Source organism: Lepeophtheirus salmonis, chromosome 1 (assembly GCF_016086655.4).
Source record: "Lepeophtheirus salmonis chromosome 1, UVic_Lsal_1.4, whole genome shotgun sequence".
NCBI classification, from domain to species: domain Eukaryota; kingdom Metazoa; phylum Arthropoda; class Copepoda; order Siphonostomatoida; family Caligidae; genus Lepeophtheirus; species Lepeophtheirus salmonis.
In genome coordinates, this window is record NC_052131.2 from 40094283 (window position 1) to 40115620 (window position 21338).

Consider the following 21338-nt stretch of genomic DNA (forward strand, 5'->3'; position numbering starts at 1 on the left):
GTCATCATGCACGCCATCTAAAGATAAAAATAGAAACTAATATCGTAAAACCTTTAGCTTATATAAAAGAATAATCTAAAACTGAATGAAATACTTCATTATTTACAAAATGAAATAAACAGAGGATTTACAAGTTTAGAAACAATTTGCCTCATTTTTAAGCTTTTGCTCGCGTAACTTGACACTAAGACATTTGAGGCACATTCAAAATTTATATTTTTCTCTCTACAATAAAAGTGTAGCTTACAATTACATTTTAACCTATGTTTCAAGGTGACAAGAAGTAATAAATTCATTCGAAAGATTTGTGAGGATTGATGAAGATATCTCATGATTAGGATTGTTCATCTGACATATTCTTGGATTGTAGCCTTCAAATATATAGCTAGCTTTTTGAAGCAATGAAATTGAAGAATTGCTATAATAAAATAATGATTTTTCTGAAAAATACTTTAGAAAGTAAATTTTAAAAAGAGCAATCATTATAGTCCTTAGTATAATATTTTAAACATTGAACACATCACAATTTAATAGTTATGTGAATGCAATAACCTCCCAAGTGAGGTTAAATACAATTTTTTGAGGTATTCGAGTCCAGCTAAACAAATAAAAAAATTTTGATTAGAGTTAACTACTACTTTAGAAAGCTGTTGAGATATATCCTCCAGATGAGTGAGGAACACAGACACATCAAATTGATAGTTCTCAGTATCTTTCCTAGAGATCTACTGTGACAAAACACTAGTTTCAGACCATTTTTAAACAAATTTTAAATGTTGTTAAAAAAAGTCATTTTTAAAAAATTTTCTAAAACTATAGAAACATAATTTTTTTCGTTTAAATAAAACAAAAAAGGCGTTTTTTAACTTATATAGTCATTCTAAAAATGACTTTTTTTAAATCATTTCGTATCCGAAAAGTTGGACTAAAATTGATTTTGATATTACCCCCCTCCTTTACTTATAGATAAACTACAAGCAAGCCCAATTCAAATTAACTTTGGTGCGTTTTCTGGCTATCTATCAAGAAATGTATAGATTTAGACTGGACTCTAAAAATAATAATAAACGAATAATGACAAAATAATGCAACTGTGAACCTAGATTAGAAAATCTAGCAAAATATAACATTGCAATTTCTTCTACATAGAAATAGCAAATAAGTACTTAATAGCATAAGTTATAAAGGGTTACCGGTAATAACATTACATATGTTTTACAAGTGGTTCATAACTCAGGGGTGTCACAGGGGGTGGTCTGAAAGGGTTGTACCCCCAAAAAAAAAAAATAATTAAGAATTATTGTTTTTACCAGAAATTTTAATGTTTTAAATTTTTCTCCAAAAAAATGTAATCTTTTCTGAACAGCTTTGGATTTTGAATTTTTCTTCCAAAAAAACTTACTTTTTCTGTAAATAGCTATGGATTTAAAAAAAAAAATCCAAAAACCAAGCCCCTCCTACCAAATATAATCCTGCAGACGCTCTTGTCACTGAAGCTAAAAACGCTTTGTGCTGGTAAAGAGGGTTACTTGGGTTAAATATTTTACAAGTGGTGCATCACTAAAAAACTTTTGAGAATCTCTGTTTTAGAGGACTCAAAAATGAAAAATAAATATTTCCATATAAAAACAAAATAATTAGACTCTGGGTCTGAAATCCCACTTTCGTTAGAGAGGCTCATGTAAAATATGTACAGGGACTTAAATCCTGTAGTCTAAGGGAGTCAATTTTCTATGAAAGCCTTTGAAAGGATAAGAAGTGTGCATTTATACTTAATTAAGGTATCTACAGTGGAGAATTAGGGTGCCAATCAAATCTTCACTACCTTTTTAACGCTTATTTATAAAATTAGATAATATGTTAATTTAACTCCAATCTTTGGGTAGCTCTCTTTAGAGTTGTATTCACAGCGACAATTTTTTATGCTCAAATAGATTAAAACAGGAAAAAATCCATTTAAAAAAAAGTATGGATTGGAGGTTTTCCAGAACTTTTTTTTTTTTGCGTCGTCATCATCTGTCTTGAAAACTCAGCACGCAATATTTAGGATGACGTCACATATAATTATAAAGTATTCACTTCCTGCAATCTCACTCATCACGATGGACGCTAGAACCAATTCGAAAGTGTGGACAGTTCCATCAAAAGACGTCATAAGTAATATATTTAAGACAACATAATCATGCTACGTTTCATTGGTATTCTCTTCCAAAAAGTGAGGGGCCAATGCATCCCCCCCTTTGTTGTGGCGCTTATGCTTAGGACTCATACATTTATGGCATCCTTAAATAGTTTAACCCCCTCTCTGTGTTTGTCCATTAATCGCCCCCCCGAATGGGGTGTCCTAAAGTTTTAGCTACATGTTGAAGAGGTTTTGTTGGCCAGTAAAAACACTGGTCAGTTCTCAATGCAGTGGACTGCCAAATATATTATACTCCCCCTCCTAAAAAACCTTTAACCCCCTCCCACGTCAAAAGGGCGTCATAAATAAATGAGCCCTTATCAATTTTCAGTAACTTACAATTAGTTGCATTAGTGCATTCTTCTCTATGTCTGAAGATTATTTGTAATTAAGGATATATAGCTACAAATTACTCGCAGGTATTTAAATAATAAAGTTCATTTACCCGTGTCTACCAGATTCCAAAAAAAAGTTATAGACGTCACTTACCCCTAATAAATATATATTGTCGGTAAGATTTGCATATAACATTATCCAATATGGTCAAAAAGAATACTATCAAGATTGAGTTCAATTAATTAAAAAGATTCTCTATTTTTATAGGGAGTCCGATTCAAAATATATTGAGATACCGGGTGCTCCTTAGAAATGTGAACCCTTACTAATTCAATAATTAATTAAGGTTGAGTGTATGAAATTAATTCATATTTTGCTATACTAAATCATAAATAATTAGTTACAAGACAAAACAAATCTGAGCTCTCTAGCTAACGTACAAGTTGAGAAAATGGCACTTAAACGTGATGGACGAATTTCCATTCACACACTTCAAGCAGTTGGGTGTCTCCAAGACCACCGTCTACGGTTCCAGCATGTCCAAAACGTTAAAGAGGAAGAAAGGCTCTGTCAAAAAGGCCAAACTGGATAAGGACAAGTTAAAGAAAACACCACAGGCCAATCCCCGTAAGTCCATGAGGGTACATAAAGAGAACTCGGGTTTTTCATACCAAACTGTTCAAAGAAGTATTAAAAAAAGTGGGCGGAAAGACCCTTGTGAGGTTGGAGATGTCATTATTGACACCAGTAATTAAAGAAATCCATCTCCTCCAATGTAAGAATCTTTTGAATAAGTTTTTTAAGCAACCCCTTCAATTACACCTTTTATGTGCAATTTAAGGTGCATTCCTGTAGTGTCCCTCATCCAAACACAGAGGCCCTCAAAGCCACCACTGGGGTGTCATGACATATACTACATCCGTATAGGGTATCAGGCCATCTCCAACCTGGAAGCAATCATTGCCGTTAAGCTAAGATAAGGCTCTTATTATTAGGATTAAGAGATCTCCGACATAGATCTATTTATAGTATTCATTTTGTTGAAATACAATCATTAAATAATAAATTATATCTTGTTGAACTTTAAAATTCAAAGGGTTAAGATTTTCATGGAAGAACATCAGCCTACAACCTGTTGGTGGGGGTGTAGTATAGCAAATTAGAAGGGGTTCCTGATGCATAGAAATGCGGCGTTGGGCAATTTAAACTGACTTAAGGCCCAGTACTTCAGCTCCACAAACTGAGAGCTGGGTTGTATTTTGGAATATTAGGATAGTTTCTTGATACAGAGGGAAGCAGCGCCGGAGAAATTTCACTTGACTCGGCCCAGCAATTCACCTGCACAATTTGTGGGCTGGGGTGTATTATAAGAGTTCCTTGGTGTCTAAAAACACAGCAACTGCTTCCTCATTGCGTATAAGAAGAGTGCTGGTATACTCATAAAACCAAGATAAGAATTATTCTTAAAATTTTACAGTCTTTATTTTTTGTTTTATATTAAGCAGAAGAGTTCTTAATTAAATTTAATTTCTTAATGTCCCGAGCAACGCCCGGCAAACCTACTAGTATTAACTTAGTTAAAGGCTCAAATTATAATCGAAGAAGTAATTATTCATTGAAAATTTTTATCACAATATAAAGTATCAAATGAAATTCTATTGATAAAAACATAGTCAATTTTATTAGAATTTCGATGAAGATGAACGTTACTCCGTTGCAAATTGCCCTTTTCTTTATTTTTTTTTTTATTAGAAGAATTTTTCGCTATAATTCCATACTCTGTAGCTTTATCAATTATCCTATATTAATTATTATAATTCTCGACCATTTCTTTGAATGATGTTAATAGTCCTCTATCATTTACTGAAAAAAAATTCAAAAATTAAATTTCAAAATTCCATACCAATCACGGAAAATTAATTTTTTTTTAAATCCTAAGCTCACATATTTTATAGGTGAACTGCTAGGCCAGAGTGAAGTTAAATTTCTTTTTTGGAGCTTCCCTAAGCGTTAAGAAATCCACCTAATATCCCACCCCTAATCAAGGAGACTGTCGAAGGCGAAGTTGATTTGCGTGAAGAGTCATTTCGTCGTCGCCTGCTTTCATAATCCATACAGTTTTTTCCAATTGTTGATGGAACCGACCAGGTATCCATTTAGGATGGTCATTACCTAAGCATCTAGCCCATACATTCATAAATGTTAAAAATGTATTTGGAGCTCGTTAATACAGTTCGGATAACAAGCCATATGCATAAGACGAGATATTAACAATTCTGCCGGAGATTTACTAACCCCAAGCGGAGTCGACCTATAACCGAACAGCAGCTCATCTAACGATAACGAGGGATTTTTTTTTAAGAAGACCCTTTACTATTCTTACTGCTATTTGAGCTTGGTCATTAGATTGAGGGTGATAAGGTGGAGACAATGAGAATGGGTGTCATTCCCCCATTCAGACAATTTTGATCTTAATGTAGAGTTTGTAAATTGCGGACCGTTGTCTGAGTGGATGATTTTAGGGAAACCAAATCGTGTGAACCATTTAAATAGTTGATTCAGCGTTGCAAGCGTCGAAGTATTTTTCATATATTCGGCTTCTAACCATTTGGATCATCATTATTAAAATGAAAAGACCCTTAAATTTAGCGTAATCAATATGTACTCTCTCCCACTCCGAGGCCAGAGGAAACGGTTTAAACTCGTGAGGATTCGGGATAAGTTCTTGGCACACTTCGTATGACTGGACCCTCAATATCTCGGTAAGATCATAGCCATCATAAAGAATTGCGTGCTACCATTTTCATTTTCACTATTCCTCTATAATTTACGTGGACCTCATCTAGGTACATTCTACGGAGTCCACACTCTACGATACCACGAGTCGGATACCACCAAAAAATAGGCCATATCTTACAAATAGACAATCCCGCTTCGGAACATATGTCATTTAAGAAACTGCAGACCAATTGCCCGTTTTTGACGCTTCAGTTGCTTTAGACAGTTCATTCTCCGCTTCTACACCAGCCAGTATTGTCGTTTCTGGAGTACTCAGCATTGAGAAAGTTCTAACCATAAGTAATTAAGTATGATCTGTTCATTGACCGGACTCATCAACCTGAAGGCGAAACAAAGCATCTACTTGTGCGCTTTTAATTCCTTTTACCTGTTTAATCATATATGTAAATGACGACAGAATAATAACATAGCAAGACGGTCTAGCAGACACCACACTAGGAAGTTCTTTCTTAAGATCAAGGATAAACTGTAAAGGTTTGTGGTCGGTTCTCATTGTAAATTTTCGTCCCAGCAGGTAACATTCAAACTTTTTGAGACCATAAATTATCTCAGTTGACTCATTATCAATTTGCGAGTAGTTGGAGTCAGCTGATGTTAATTTTCTCGATACATAAGATACTGGACTTTCCACATCCCCACAATCTGCGATAGGACGGCTCCCAAACCAACAAGGGAAGCATCCGTCGATAAGAAGAATGGACGAGACAGATCATAATGAACAAGGATAGGGGCATTAGAAATTTCTTTTTTAATATGAGTAAAGCTTATTGCCATCTCCGTTGTGGACACAAAAGTCGCACCTTTTTTTGTTACTTCATTAAGTGGGGCCGTATATATAAAGACGATCTCTCTACGGAGCATCGGCTCGTTGGGAAGAGATGATTCCCATCCACATACCTGGAATCTTTTCATTCACGCACGGATCCGATCTGAGGCCATCCCAATCATGAGCATACAGCTCATCGATGAGATATATCTTCTTTCTCATCCACAAGGAGGAAAGGAGGTAGCAGACACGGGTCGAACCCGAAGCATCATCATCCACGAGCCCATATCAAAGAGTTTACAAGTGTGCAATGCACATTGGGCATGATCCTTTCCTCCTCAATGCACGATCATCCAGTGGAAAATCTCGAGCCAGGAGCCCGTCTTAGACAGATACCAAAGTATTCTCCACAGTGCAATGGTCATCCGTGGATGACCATGGGCCATTAACCCGTCCAGGAAAGGAAAGGACCATCACATCCTCGTCGTCACGTATAGTGTTTAACTACTGGCTTTAGGGAACATAATACTGAGTAGTGAAAGGGTTAACTACGAAGGCTTTAAATGTGAATCAATGACTATATCAAAAGAGATTACTTTACACATGAATATAAAAAACAAAGTACACATAAAAGATAACTACAAAGTATACGCATAAAATCACAAGTAAAACCGGGACATAGATCCTGTCTAGATCTACTAGACATAAACACAATAGTACATTACAAAATACACCCCAGCTTTCAAGTTGTATAGGTAAAGTACTAACCAAAATACAGTTTAAAGTCTAAAATATAGCTAGGCTCTCAAGTTGTACAGGTGAAGTACTGGGCCTCAAGGTAGTTTAAACTGACCACCTGCACCTTTCTAAGTAACAAGAACCCCTTCCAATATGCTAGAATACACCCCACCTAGAGGTTGTGGGCTGCTGGTCCCTAAGGTAGGTTAAATTCTTCCACCGCCGCTTCCCTCAGCATCAAATAACCCTAATAATCTCCAAAATACACTTTGGCCCTCAGGTTGCACAGGTAAAGTGATAGAAATGCTATTTAAAGGCGTCCATGATCTTGAATGCAAAAAAAAAAAATGTAATCTGTATGGATTTCTGGAAATGGAGGCCCAGGAATTTGGAAATACTTACCGGACGATTTGTTGACATAAATGTGACTTTAGTACCACGTCTAGAATTAAACGCCACTCATTATCCTCATCTCATATCAAAAACATGGATATTCATCCAAAAAATCAAGTTAATGATAAATACATGAAGTAAGACTTTAACTCTGATCTCACAAAGATGCTTATTGCATGTAATATACCATTGGTAATCATCCTACGTTCCAAAAATTTATGAAGAAATACACGGGTAAATCCGTCCCTTCCCGAAGAACCATCATTAAATTAATGGAGGATTAATGATGTAATCTCCAAAATCAAGGAAGAAGTCGAATATACATGAGGAAAAAGGGGTGATGATCTTATTGATTATACTCCACGTCTAGCTTGTGTTTCGCAACCTAAAGTTATGACATATTGAACTAAATTCCGATGTCAAGGCAAAAAAATATTATTTTGATCAATCTATTATTTCGATATTCTGTATTTATAATTTATTGTTATTATTAGTTATATGATTACAATTGTTTAATTTAGGATATTTAACATAAATGTATAATGGTTTATTTTTTACTATGTATATTATATTTAATTTAAGCCTTATTTTTTAAACTTGGAACTTGAAATATATTTCGAAATATTCTATATTGTCGTTTCATTAGTTATTATTCTGAGAATATGGTTCATAATGAATTACATTTCATGAAGTCTGACGTTTTCAAATCTACTGTAACAGATAAAAGACGTGTAGGTCAATTATACGTTGTATATCTTTATTAAACTTTTTGCTTTATACCCTCAAAAATCATAATAATGCACGCAGCTCACAATCACACCAGTATTTTAAATAATGATACAATAAGCCTTTCTCCCCCCTCCCCTTCTCCTTGACGCATTTTTCTTTAAAGTATTATCAAGCTTATACATACACTATACACTAGTGAGCTCGGTAAATGAAGCTGTAGAGTTTTTGAGACATAAAAAAGTCGGATACCCCAAATGAAATTACTAAATTAAATTGAATGTAGAAAAACGAAAACGCTTTCATGTATGTCTGGAGTGACAAAGTTTTTTTGTTTTTTTTTGTCTGAAATGTCTATGGGAATCATAATAAAATTAATCCAATAGCCGACTAAAAATAACAATAATTTATTTTCAGAGAAGTAGAATAGCTGTCCGTTGTGATTCATATCAATCTTCTCTTAATAAATATAAATGAATTAAGTCATAATTAATTATTAAAATCCATTGTATATAACTTATGATCAACTTTTAATAGTACTGAGTCATTGTAATCAAATTGCATATTTGTAGCACGTCAAGCCTAAAGGAAGCTAGAATAATTTTTCTTCAAATGGAGCATGGAATAATTCTTATAATGTTTATCCCTGCATAACTCAACTCGATGTGAAGTACTTTAAATCCATACAAAAAATTGCAGACAAAAATAAAAACAAAGAGCGTGAGAATGAGTCCTGGAGTACAAGAGAAATTAAATTAATTAGTAAAAGAGACATAAATAATAGTGTTGTACTTTTTAGAGTGGTTAATTCACATTTACTTGAATAATAATGCCAGGGTCGTCTGCAGGGGTGGAGGCTTTAGGCCTCTCCAATTTCAAAAATTACACTTGAATTTGCATAGTCGTGTTTCTAGGATTCTGTGGACAACTAAACCCCTTCGGAAATAACTATGACCTATTGGAATAGAACGCTAAAATCTCATTTTTAATGTTCATCGTTTTAAAAAAATCAGTTCAATTTTGCATTCTGTTCACAAGCCTGCCTATATATAATTATTCATATGGATAATATGATTTATTTGAGCTCATTTTTGGAGACAAAATTACGCTTACAAATCAACACAATAGCTAGAGTAGACGACGTTGTTCAGAAAAAAAAAAAAAAAAAAGCAAGGGGGGAATTTATTGAAAGATTATACAAATTTTCAGGTTTGTAGAGGAAATTTACTCGAATGTAACCATTTAGAATTAACCAAATTTTTAGTTCTCCATACATTTGAATTGTTTAATGAGGTGTTCAAAAAGGATGTAAGGGTAGGAGTTAGGTTGAGCGGTTTACTCGGAAACCAATTAGTAACTTTTTCACTGGATATTTTTTTATTTTTCTGTTTAATAGTATTATTTGTAAAAGAGCTGAAGTAGAGTCCATATTTTCTGAGTCAAGTTTGAGTCCACAGTATCCGTCCCAGGTGCATTAAAAAGACACTGGTACGGACTCTATCACTGTTTTATACACAATTTAATTTCTAAGGCAAGGATACAAAGCTCAGTTAGGAACTGGAGACAGTTCAATACCATTTGATCTTATGTGGGCCAAACCAGTAAAATAATAGAAAATAGTCAATCGTCATCGCCACAAGATTTTTTTTTCTTTGAAAATTTGAAAATTTGAAATCGGTATATTTCTAATAAATACTCTTTTACTTTCAATATTATATATATTAGAGTAGGCTGCCTGGGACATTAAGAAATTAAAATTAATTAAGAATTATTATGCTTAATATAAAACAAAAAATATAAACATAAAATTTTTAAGAATAATTCTCTCTGGATATTAGATGTATCTTTGCACCATTTTTATAAGGAGATAGAGTTGGGTTGCCCGGCTTTGCCCGGGACATTAAGAAATTAAAATTAATTTTGAACACTTATTATTCTTTTTTTAGGAGATTATAAGGTTTAAAAAAGAAAAAATATTCAAGGTGACCTATTGTTCTCAAAAATCCTTTGACATTTTTCTCTTCTTTTTTTTCATCTCTAAATCTTACACTCTCCTTCAAAAAAAGTCTCCAAAGGTACATATCAGCATTAACGGGGAATAATTCTTGAAATTTTATGGTCTTTATTTTATATGAAATAGTCGTTTGTTTCTCTTCCTAAAAAATAAAATATCATTCTATAAGCGTTATACAAAATAAAAAAAATTATACAGAAGATAAAAAAACATATAAAAAATGTACATTTTTAATAGCATTTTACTTTCTAAAAAATTCAAAATTTCAAGAAAGAAAATAATGAAAAGAACCGAACATTTATATCTATTTTTAGGCCACGCTCATGCTAAACCCAACTCGGCCCTCAAATTTTTATCATTATTTCTAACCAAATTGAGATTTGAGCCACGTGCAATCCGTTTGGCATAGGCCTTTGCAAAAGCTATTATACGAATAATAAGATGTACCCTGTTGTTTTTTTTGGACAATTGTTTTGTTTCGTTTGCCAACAGATTTATATCTAAAGTAAATACGTATACTAAATTTTGCTCATTCATCTTGTTTTAATCCTTGTTGATAAATGCTTAACTTGACTGAAAAGGCTGAATTGTGGGAGACAAATATATTAGAATAAAAAATATTTTAGTTATAAAGTACGGATTCATCAATTTGTTTCTGGCTTTGTAATGTTAATAAGATAACCATTGATGAAAATCTTATTTATTTTTAGTTCGCATTATTATTATTTTATTTTAAATTGGTAATCTGAAGAATCAATTTTCTTTTCCTTAACAGTAGGGAATATTATTTAGTTCTTGAGTAGTGAACATCCTTTCCTAAATATATTCTATTATATTCATGATTGAACATTTGTGTGTTATCATAAAAGACCCTGAATATTTGTTGCGGAGTTATAATTGTAAGTCCTTGTTGGACTCAAACTAGAATTGAAGTTCGATATGTGAGGTATTCTAACAAATTACCATATTTATATCCTTTTCTCCTTCCTCTCTTGTCACAGCTGATCTAATTAAACGTCATTTGCATTATTCATTGATTCCTCTAAGTGTGAGTACTCTGTTTATTAAGTATCCCCTGGCTACAAAAATTGAATAACAATTATTCTCCATTTCCTCATTTTTTCTAAGATGAATATAAATGCAAGGTTATACTGTCCATAACAATTTTCCAACTGATGTTTGTCTTCCACCACGCTTTTTAATAGTAACGTCAAAGAGTATATAAAATTACTATTAATCATATAAATTCTAGTATTATATGCTGTTAATATACCGTTGTTATTCTCTATGACGTCAAAATCTGTCTTGCCAGGAGTCAGTATGGTACCCCAATTTGAAAATTATGGCAAGACCGATTACATGACGGTATAATCTTGTATTTCTATTAACCTTGATTTTTTCTGATTGCTTCATATAAAATTGCGGAGACAATATGGAAATTCCTAAGTATTTTCTCCAATAACGATACGATACAGATATTCGATATTCTGTCCCTGCAATATGGGGGTCATGACCATAGGTTTAGGAGACACGAAATATTCATTGGTTATTTGGGCGAACACTTTAGTACATGCGGGGAAGTAGCGTGATATATTCATTAAAAAATATTTTAAAGAAATGTTGTTTAAGAACAACATTTCGTCATCAAGGTGTTTCATATCTTAGAAGTCATAAATATAAGGGCAAAATTTGAATGCCCCACCCACTAAAATATGGAACTTTCTCAAAGACCCATAACAGGTAGAGAACGTTTTTAAGTCTCATATTAAGCACTGATACAACCCTAATTTATACCGTAGTACAATATTTGACCTATATTTTTGAATTTGAAAAATAGGACTAAAGTACCTAACTTTATACATTTAAATATTGAGATCAAAAGAGCCTATAATCCAAAATACTCTGAGAATAATTATATTTGTAATATCAAATTTATTCTAAATAATTTGAATGATCTAAATTTAATATACAAAATCTTAAAGTTATAAATTACTTTACTTTATTACTTTCTTTTGATTTATATGAGGAATTTTGTATATTTTTTTAATGGTTTTTAAGGAATTAAAATGAAAGCATAAATCAATTAAAGGCATGGATAAAAAAGGAGTATAAAAAGCAAAGGATTTTAAGTCAAAAGGCATCAATCGTCATGCCTTCAATGTTCTTAGTTTTATTTGTTACTTCTCTCCTTTTGAATGGAACTCAGTCCTATATGGTACAAAGAAAATTCTCTGGATCCCGTTATACACCACTTCTTTTGAAGAATAAAATTGATTGCAGCGCTGAAAAGTTAAAAGTATGTTTATTTTACTCACGTAATTTGAGATTTTTTAAATAATTAATGTGTTGTAATCTCAAAAAAGGAACAAGACAGATACATATGTACTGAAGACGGAGAGATCAGATGCCTAAGCGGATGGACAAAAGAGGAATTAAAATGTGTTATTCCTGATTGTTCCTTAAATGGAGAAGATGGATGTAAACATGGGCGTTGTATAGCCCCCCATACTTGTGCCTGTGATATTGGTTGGTAAGTACATAAAGGGCTGGTTTATGGGGCATTTCCCTCCCTCGGGCTTGATTATAAAAACTTACTTTAAAAATACCTTTTTCAAAAAAAAAAAATCCTAAAAAATAAACATAAAAAACACCTTGAAATCCTGCATTTTATTATCTTTAAAAACGAGTATTCTAAATTATTTTCTTAACAAAAAGAAACTAATTTTTTTCTACAATACAAATTGATTCAAAACTTAATTTTAATTTAAAAAGAAAGAAAATAACCCCGAGAATTTATCCTTTCCCTAAGCTCTGCTCACATTAAAACCGGCCCTGAGTGTTTATTGCTCAATGATATATATATCTAATGAGCGTTTTCACTGGCATACGGAATGAACAAACAACACCATCAAGTGGGGGTCATGTACTACATTTTATAACTAATACACCACCACTTTGGTGTATCGTTGTGACGTCACGTGAACACGCTCTAAATAAGTAATTTATGATAAATTAATTGATAATTATTTTAATAAATTAGGGAAGGTCCTTTATGTGACACTTGTGTAACAATGCCTAATTGTGAACATGGAAATTGCACTGATGCTTTAGGCTGCAAATGTCATAATGGCTGGGAAGGATACTTTTGCAATATCCGTATGAATATTTCTCAATAAATAAATAAATTAACTTCTGAATGACGATATTAATAATGAGGTTTTTAATAGCAATATGTAAGGAGAACTGCTCAATTACAAATGGTTTTTGCAATAATCCAGGAAAGTGCGAATGTATGTTTGGATGGCAAGGTGAGGACTGTAATGATTGTGCCAAATTAGATTCTTGCACGAATGGGCATTGCTCAACTAAGCCTTTTGAGTGCATTTGTGATGAAGGTTATAGTGGACCTAATTGTGATATAGCTGGTTGTAACTGTGTACATGGGATGTGCAATACAAAGAATGGACAATGCGATTGCGTTCCTGGTTGGTTTGGAAAACATTGTGAACATTGCCTCCCAAATTTAAATAAATGTAATAAATGTAAAGATAACATTCCCTGGACTTGTGAAGAAGGATCCGATTTTAGTCCTATGGATACAGGATCATTCGAGGAGCGTCTAAATAACTTAAAAATAAAGTCCATGGAAGGCTAGTGTTTAACTCATTATTCATTTGTAGTAACGAGTTGTAGAATAAAACTTAATTCATCATTATTAAAGATTATTATTATTGAGTCAAATATTTTTTCTTAACGATGTGATAGCAGAGACTGTTGTTTCTATATTTTAATAGCACCTTCTTTGTTTTTAATGCTATTTGATCTAGCTCGCCGACTATGAGAGTTAGAAACACACTCGTACATATAGTCATCGTAGTTATATGACTAAAGACTTCAGCAAGGCAATAATAATGTGTAGTCGTCGTCAGGTAATGTGAAGTACTAAACGCCGAATCGTCATCCTTATATGCACTATGAAAATTTACAGGTATCAGTCTGAAATAATACTAGTGATGACAGAGGATTATACATTTTTAGCGAATTTATAAAGTAAGTACACGTCTTACAACGGTAGTTTTCAATGAAATCACGATATTTCATTGATTTGATGTAAAACAATCAAATATTAAATATTTACATTCCACATTTTATTCCTGAAATTACTTGTAATTTTAAAAAATCTATAAAAAGCAGATATTTTTTTATACAGAGTAAACTATGCAATTAACGTCACATGCAAAGTCAAGTAGTATGTATAATTTATAATTACTCCCAACATAGTATGCGTTTATACACTTCAATTGATTCTACTACACTTAAGTTAGTATGTATTGACTAAGTTCATTTATTTTGTGTAATTTTTTATCTCTGTGACAATAACATAACTACAGCTACATAGAAGATATGTGCCTTATCCCCATGGTTATAATACTGCATATCAATTAGGGGCATTGGGGGAAGTTCGGGGAAAGTTGCAACACTTGGTTTTTCCTAATTTCCTCGAAGCTAGTTAAACTCAGATTCACCAAAATCTACCTCAACTGAAAATCCAAAATAATATGTCTGCTATCGTTTTAAACGATTTAAAAATTATACCGGTGACTATATTGTATAGTTTTTCTACAAATATCTCTGTAGGCACTGATAGTTACAGAGTTAATTATGTCATGTTTAATCACACTTCGTTTAATTACATTTAGACCCGTCACATTTAATCTCATCTTTATTTCATCAAGAAAATAAAAATAAATTGTTTATTTTAGACGAAACATTCAATAAATGGTTTCCTTTCTTCTTCGCCTTATAATTTTCATGCAAAAAAACCTTTGTTAGTGAATACATAGTTGACGAAATTAACCCTGGACAGTTGAAACAGTTAAAAAATTGAGTTTGGGATAGTAATTAAGAAAATTAGAGTAAACCGTATTTTTAGAGGAATAAATAACTAGACTTTTCAATGTGTTGAATTTTAAGTAACTTTCAATGTATAACATCAATAAGATTTAAATTAATTATAGATCACTGATCATAATTATAGATAGGGGAAATCGACTATCACAACTCTCTTCTGAGCTTTGACTTGGCGGATAATACGACTAAACATACTTGAATGAAGCATAAACATTTAATATAACAAAGAAGGATAAATTAGTCGAGGACAATTTCTACAACTGATTCCTTTGTACTGACCTCAACAATATCCAAAATTTCTCTTCAAAAAGTTAGTTTTAAATATTGATAAAATTATAATAACTGATTGCAAAACAATCAAAATTCAAATTATATAAATTTAAGTTATAGGCAAAAACAATAAAATACTGACTTCATTATTACGAAATGTTGTTACTCAAAATATTACTTTTACCCCTATGAATCAGTTTATGTGCAATTTTTTTTATAAAATTTGATAAAAATCGTAGATTATTTTGCATTATATTATTATCATTTGTAGTACAAATTTTATGGCTGAAGTTTTTTTGATATTCTAAACAAAGGAATGACGTTCCAACTTTTCTGTGTTGCAACTGTCTCCGGTCTCCCCTATTACACGCTCTCGAGTGATAAGAGAATTTTTAATAAAAATGTTTTGAATTTATAAGTGTATCAATCGCATTTGTTTTCTAGTTTTGGTAAGGTGGAGGTCATCTGGATTATAGGTGTTGATAAGTCAAACGTGTTGAACCTTAATATTCTTTTTATTTTCTTCTCTCCTAGGATATTTTTATAGCTAGCTAGAATCTGCTCATATTAACAATTGAAAAAAGAGGAGGGAAGGAGCATGGGACGGAAAACCAAGAGTCTTTCCATTGATAAGAATGAAAAACTTGTTGCAAAAACTTGTGGTGAATTATCGGTAAGTCAAAAGTTTGGAAGAATACATTTTTCATCAGTTTGCGAGGATTTTATCTCAACACAAACTTTAATTAACGTTTTAAATAATTATTTTCAGCTACTCTCTTATTACGACTACTTTTTCCCTTTAATAAAAAATGAGGAAACTGCTGCAACTGCAATTTTAAAGGAAAATGTCTTGAAAGATGTTATCATTACAGATGATGGAATCATTTCATTAAAGACTAAATTGAATCGATTTTCGAACATCAAATTAGGAAGCAAGATAGAAATAAAATTGACTTTAAGTCCTTTATTTTCAGTTCAACATGAGTCCTGGAACCTCGTAGCTAAGGATTTCAGTATACACGATCGGCTGCTCAAAGTATATGATGACAAGAATTTTCGCAGACTCAAACTTCGCGAAAAAATTATTACAAAACAGTTTAAAGAAACCAAATTACTTCCGTTTAACCTCGAAATATTGCCCACATCAATTGTGACACATTTTTACGAGGAAAACTTGCGGGATAATAATTCGTCGTTGGATGTCCTTTTCCCATCCAAATCTAAAAAAATTAATGTGGGTCGAAGACAAAAGATCTATAGATTCTTTAATAAAAACCTGGGGTGCAATGAGAAACAAACTCAAGCGGTAATTATTTCATCATAAATTTATTTTTAAGATTTTCTTAATGGAACATTGACTCGAGGTATACCATCCCTATTCTCCAAAATGAGATTCTCTTCTTTCAAATAGTGTCTTGTTTTTAAGTCTTTAAACTCAATAAAATTTTGAATGAATTCTTTCTTCGTAAGACATCTTGTATGTTCCTCAATGTAGTGCTTATAATACAACTGAATGATCAATATGCTAACTTGAATAATCCAATTAATTACTGAAGCCTCTGCAAATACTCGGTCCTGAGAAAATTGTTCTCCTTCATTTAGAACAGTTATTTGATAGCAATAAACCCCAGTTACTGAAGTGATTAAAAAAACAAGTGACAATATGGTTGAGGTTATCAATCGGAACCAAGAGTCTTCAGCTAATAGTCCTCCAATTATACGTAAGGTATAGATACGGAATGTGAATATTCCAATTGTTGAAGACAACCATAAAATCATGGTAATGGTAAAAGTGATCTTAACAGCAGTTGCACAAAGTCCGTGTGAAGAATACAATTTTTTTTGGTTACTGTGGTGAACATTTTCAGCTGTAACATATATTATGGATGCAGCAAAACGGATTAGTAGTTTTGGAATTTGCAATTTAAACATAGAAATCTCTATATTGATTATGCATGGTAAAAAAATGCTTAGGAGTAAAGTGTAGAGAATAAAATGGACTCTGTTTTGTTGTCTAATGTTTTTATATGAAGAAAGAGTTTTGTTTCCATAGAAATCGAATTCCTCAGTTTCTTTTTGAGAATAAGTCACTCTTGACCATAATAATAGTATAATGAAGGATACGATACACGATAGCAAATTAAGTATGGAGAGTAATAAGCTAATTTTATTTGATCTTGGCCTTTTATTGATACCCATTTCTTTTTCCCTCTTTTCTTTTTCCATTTGTGCCAATGCTGTTGGCCCATAAAACAGAGTAGACTGTTGATCTTTTGGGACATCTTCAAGTTCTTCAGCCATTAATTTTAAATTTTTACGAATTTTTACCTAATTAACTTAAGATTTATTTTATAATATTTTATTATTATTATTAAAAACGCTTGCATTTGTAGATTGAACACATACTTGGTTTTTCCTCTTATCCCTTTCCGTACATCATTTTCGGCCCTCCTGGAACTGGAAAATCTTCAACAGTAGCAGAAGCTATAAAACAAGTTCATCATGATCCGAAAAAGACAAGAATACTTGTCTGTGCTCCATCAAACACGGCTGTTGACGTTGTTACAGAAAAAATTCTCGATGACATAAGTCCTTGTAGTGTTTTACATGTCGTTGCAGCAAGACATAAAGAAAAATATGACTCAAAGACCGGACCGTTTAAAGAGTCACTACAAATTGGTGGAAATGAGTGGCAAATAGTTAATTGGATTGTGCGTAACAAGGATAAGTCATTTGTTATACTTTCAACATCCGTAATGGGCTATGTAGTATCAAAGATGGTAGGAAAGTTATTCACTCATGTTTTTTATGATGAAGCAGGTTTTTCCAGTGAGCCTGAATGTCTCTTAGCAATAAAACCTCATCTCAACCATGCCTTGATTGTTCTTTCTGGTGATCATTATCAGTTAGGACCCGTAGTTCTATCCCAAAACACGTTCGGAATGACAATTTCGTTAATGGAGCGACTGATGACGTGTGATCCTTATTACATGCGAGGATCAGGTCAGACTTATAATCCAAAATATGTTACTAAACTTGTAGACAACTATAGATCAGATTTTAGGCTATTGAAGTTATCTTCTGAAATTTTTTACGACGGAGAATTAGTAGCGAGGTCCTTGCCATGTCTCAGTGTAACTCGAGCAAGAGAAAATATGGGTTATAGATTTCCATTTGTTTTCATAGATGTTCGTGGAGATATGGTTAGACCAAAAAATTGCAAGTCCTTCTTTAATAATACTGAAGTCGAAATCGTCCAAAAAATTGCAAATAAATTATTGGGTATGGATGATATATCACAAAAGTCTATTGGACTCATCAGCCCTTATAGACCTCAATACATGCAAATGGGTAGTATTATGCACTATTGCCCACGTATGGAATACGGTTCTCCTGAACTATTTCAAGGAAGAGAAAAAGATATAATCATTATATCGACGGCAAGGAGTTCCAATAATTCAAAAACATTAGGATTTTTAACAAATTTCAAGAGGTTTAATGTAGCAATTACGAGAGCCAAATATTTATGTATTGTGGTGGGTGATAGCAAATTGCTGGAAATGGATCCTGTTTGGTCATCTCTAGTTAACTACATCAAAGAGAATGGTGGATTCATCACTTGGGATAATGTGAAAACAAATACTTTGACAAACATTTGCGACAGGTTTAATAATATAAAAATAAATATGTAATATTTGAATCCCTTTTACAGTCTTCATCAATCAGTTTTATACAACTGCATGTTTTTATAATAAAAAAATTAGATATATATCACGCGAATCAAAATATTATGTTGTAATTAATTAATTACACGAATTCTTATCTACTAAAAAACAAGTGTGGGTTAATATCTAAAAACGGAAATGGATTATGATACGTTGTGTTACCATTTGTCAATGCAATTGATAGGTTCAGACGTGCTATACGAATACATACTTATAGACCACATCCACCATTTACAGGTGAAGAGCCCTGACGTCGAGTATTTTCGGGGACTTCATTACCCAGACAGTTCAAGATATGGCAATATATTGGGGATAGATCTACATCAGTCGTACAAATGAAATTAAACAAAATAAAAAAAACACATTAAGTTCATAATTTTATTTAAGTTATAATTAAGAATCACCAATGAGTCTTGTCAAATTACAAATAAAAATAAATATCTTCTATATATAAGTCTTCTAATTATTCTCTGAATACGCCATTTTATCACAAATCTCGAACGACATAATATACAAATATTAAATCATTGTTAACCAGGAAATAATGAGAATCATCCCACCATAGGGAGTAAGCCTCTTTAAGTTGTCTTTTCCCGTAAAAATATTATAGTATATAGTTCCAGAGAAGAGTGTGGTCCCAAGGAGCATAAGTGTTCCTGTCTAAGAAAAAGTTGTAAAAATACTATTAATAAGTAGTATATCAACATTAACATACTAAAATGGGTCTTTTACTAAGGGGAACTACAGCCAACCCCAGAGTATGAAGGAAGTGATAGTAGTTGGCCGTATCATATTGGCGCTTCTGCTCAGGGGTTATGTTTTGAAGACCATGTGCGCCATAAGCTCCCAATCCTACGGCAGCAGCTCCGAGTAGTCCGGCAATCCTCGTCCAATTTTCCTTAGGGAAAAGTGTCATGCAGCAAGTGGAAGGGCTTTTTCCTATAGAAGGCTTGGAGTAATATCCGAGAGTTGAAACGGAGTGAAGACCACTTTTGATGCAGGTCCACATATTTGATGTTTAATGAATAATATTAATGTAAAAACTAAAAAGTAGAAAAGAAGTGGGGCGTGTCCAGTAATTATTATCAATTAATAATTATGTATTAACTATTGTGTGAAACAATCGTCAATTAGTGACTTATCAGTTATCAGCAATGTCACTGATGTGAATTTTTACATTTTAGGTATCTGATCGGACAACATTCTACGAATGTGTTCTCATACTAATACTATCTGGAGAACCAAAAGCTCCAATCACGCAACCTATTGTGAAAAACATCAATTTTTTTGAGCAAAAAATGATGGATTGACTTTATGTATACAATTCAAAATAAAAGTATATATACCAAAAGGTTTTCTAAAGCTTAAAATATTATGAAACGAATTATTTAAAGTGATAAAACGCTTACAAACCTGACTAAGTACATCTATCTCATGAAGAAATGAATACGGCTGATGAGTGAGTTAGGAGTCTGAAGAATCATGTATATTTTCTAACAGAATCGGCGTGGAACACAGAAAATATGATATTGATCTATGATTTGGAGTCACAAATTTTAAAATAGCTGCAGATTCGGAGAGAGGATTTCTAAATATTATAGATCCAACCTCAAGAAACTATTTGAATCATACGCCAGAAATTAATTTCTAATTCTCAGTCCCTAAAATAATTAATAAACAATTTGGTTCAAAACTACACACATCTAACAACCAATTAATCTTAATTTATAGGTTAAAATAATATTTTACCATTTGAATTATGAGAATCCATACTTATTTTACTCATTGTGCAAATACACTCTACTCTACCGACTTAATGAATTAATCACGTTAGTATCCAAAGATCAATCAAAGAATAAAATTTGATATTAATTAATTATTTGATTGAAACTTATCGATCTTGTACAAACCCGAACTGATATTGTTAATTTATTTTTCAAGGACAAATTCATCAGTTAAAATAATTAATTTGATAATATTTTGATTTTAAACTGAATACATTCAGTCAAGCCATCATTTTTTGCTCAAAAACAATACTTTAGGATTTCAAATATTATCCCAAATAGTTGCTTAAAATTCCAAGTGATGTTGAGAGAAAATTATAACTATGACAAATTTTATAATTGTACTTAGTTTATATGAGTTTAACAAGTGGAATTTATCATCAAAAATATTATTTTCACAACAACAGGTTGCGTGATTGCAGCTTGTGCTCCTCCAGATAGTATTAGAACTCAATGATTGTGCTGATTGTTGAATATATAGAGACAATGAGTTCTTTCAATATCTGGAGTGGCACCCAATATACTGCACAACCTCATCCTGGCTTTAATCACATTTTAAAGATAAAATAAAGTGGCAATGTTATTATTTATTTTCTTATTTGTATTTTTGGCTTATCATTTATTAAAAAAAACCTAATATTGTAATGATATGTACATTTCCCAATTTAAAATAAAATAATACAAAATACTTGTT

At 32.3% G+C, this 21338-nt stretch overlaps 3 protein-coding genes across 9 annotated transcripts; 2 read left to right on the forward strand and 1 right to left on the reverse strand.

The window, feature by feature from the left end:
- Positions 1 to 12081: 12081 nt before the first annotated feature.
- On the forward strand, positions 12082 to 13689 carry LOC121127795 (uncharacterized). The gene is made up of 4 exons (XM_040723297.2): positions 12082 to 12250; positions 12318 to 12484; positions 12995 to 13110; positions 13182 to 13689. The coding sequence occupies exons 1-4, from the start codon at positions 12104 to 12106 to the stop codon at positions 13607 to 13609; spliced, it is 858 nt and encodes a 285-aa protein (XP_040579231.1). The 5' UTR covers positions 12082 to 12103; the 3' UTR covers positions 13610 to 13689.
- A 5-nt stretch (positions 13690 to 13694) lies between these two features.
- LOC121127775 (putative helicase MOV-10) lies at positions 13695 to 19314 on the forward strand. Of its 7 annotated transcripts, none has more exons than XM_071892835.1 (5): positions 13870 to 14004; positions 14993 to 15175; positions 15670 to 15808; positions 15905 to 16441; positions 17529 to 19314. In XM_071892835.1, the coding sequence occupies exons 3-5, from the start codon at positions 15734 to 15736 to the stop codon at positions 18825 to 18827; spliced, it is 1911 nt and encodes a 636-aa protein (XP_071748936.1). In that variant the 5' UTR covers positions 13870 to 14004; positions 14993 to 15175; positions 15670 to 15733; the 3' UTR covers positions 18828 to 19314. The 7 variants fall into 7 exon arrangements, with proteins under 7 accessions (XP_040579205.1, XP_071748936.1, XP_071748935.1 ...); XM_071892834.1 differs by having other exon boundaries at positions 13948 to 14004; positions 14973 to 15175; XM_040723271.2 differs by lacking the exon at positions 14993 to 15175 and having other exon boundaries at positions 13695 to 14004.
- A 65-nt stretch (positions 19315 to 19379) lies between these two features.
- LOC121127789 (transmembrane protein 256 homolog) lies at positions 19380 to 19776 on the reverse strand. Its single transcript, XM_040723283.2, has 2 exons — positions 19576 to 19776; positions 19380 to 19520 (listed from the first exon to the last, which is right to left on the reverse strand). The coding sequence occupies exons 1-2, from the start codon at positions 19774 to 19776 to the stop codon at positions 19380 to 19382; spliced, it is 342 nt and encodes a 113-aa protein (XP_040579217.2).
- Between the last annotated feature and the right edge of the window lie 1562 nt (positions 19777 to 21338).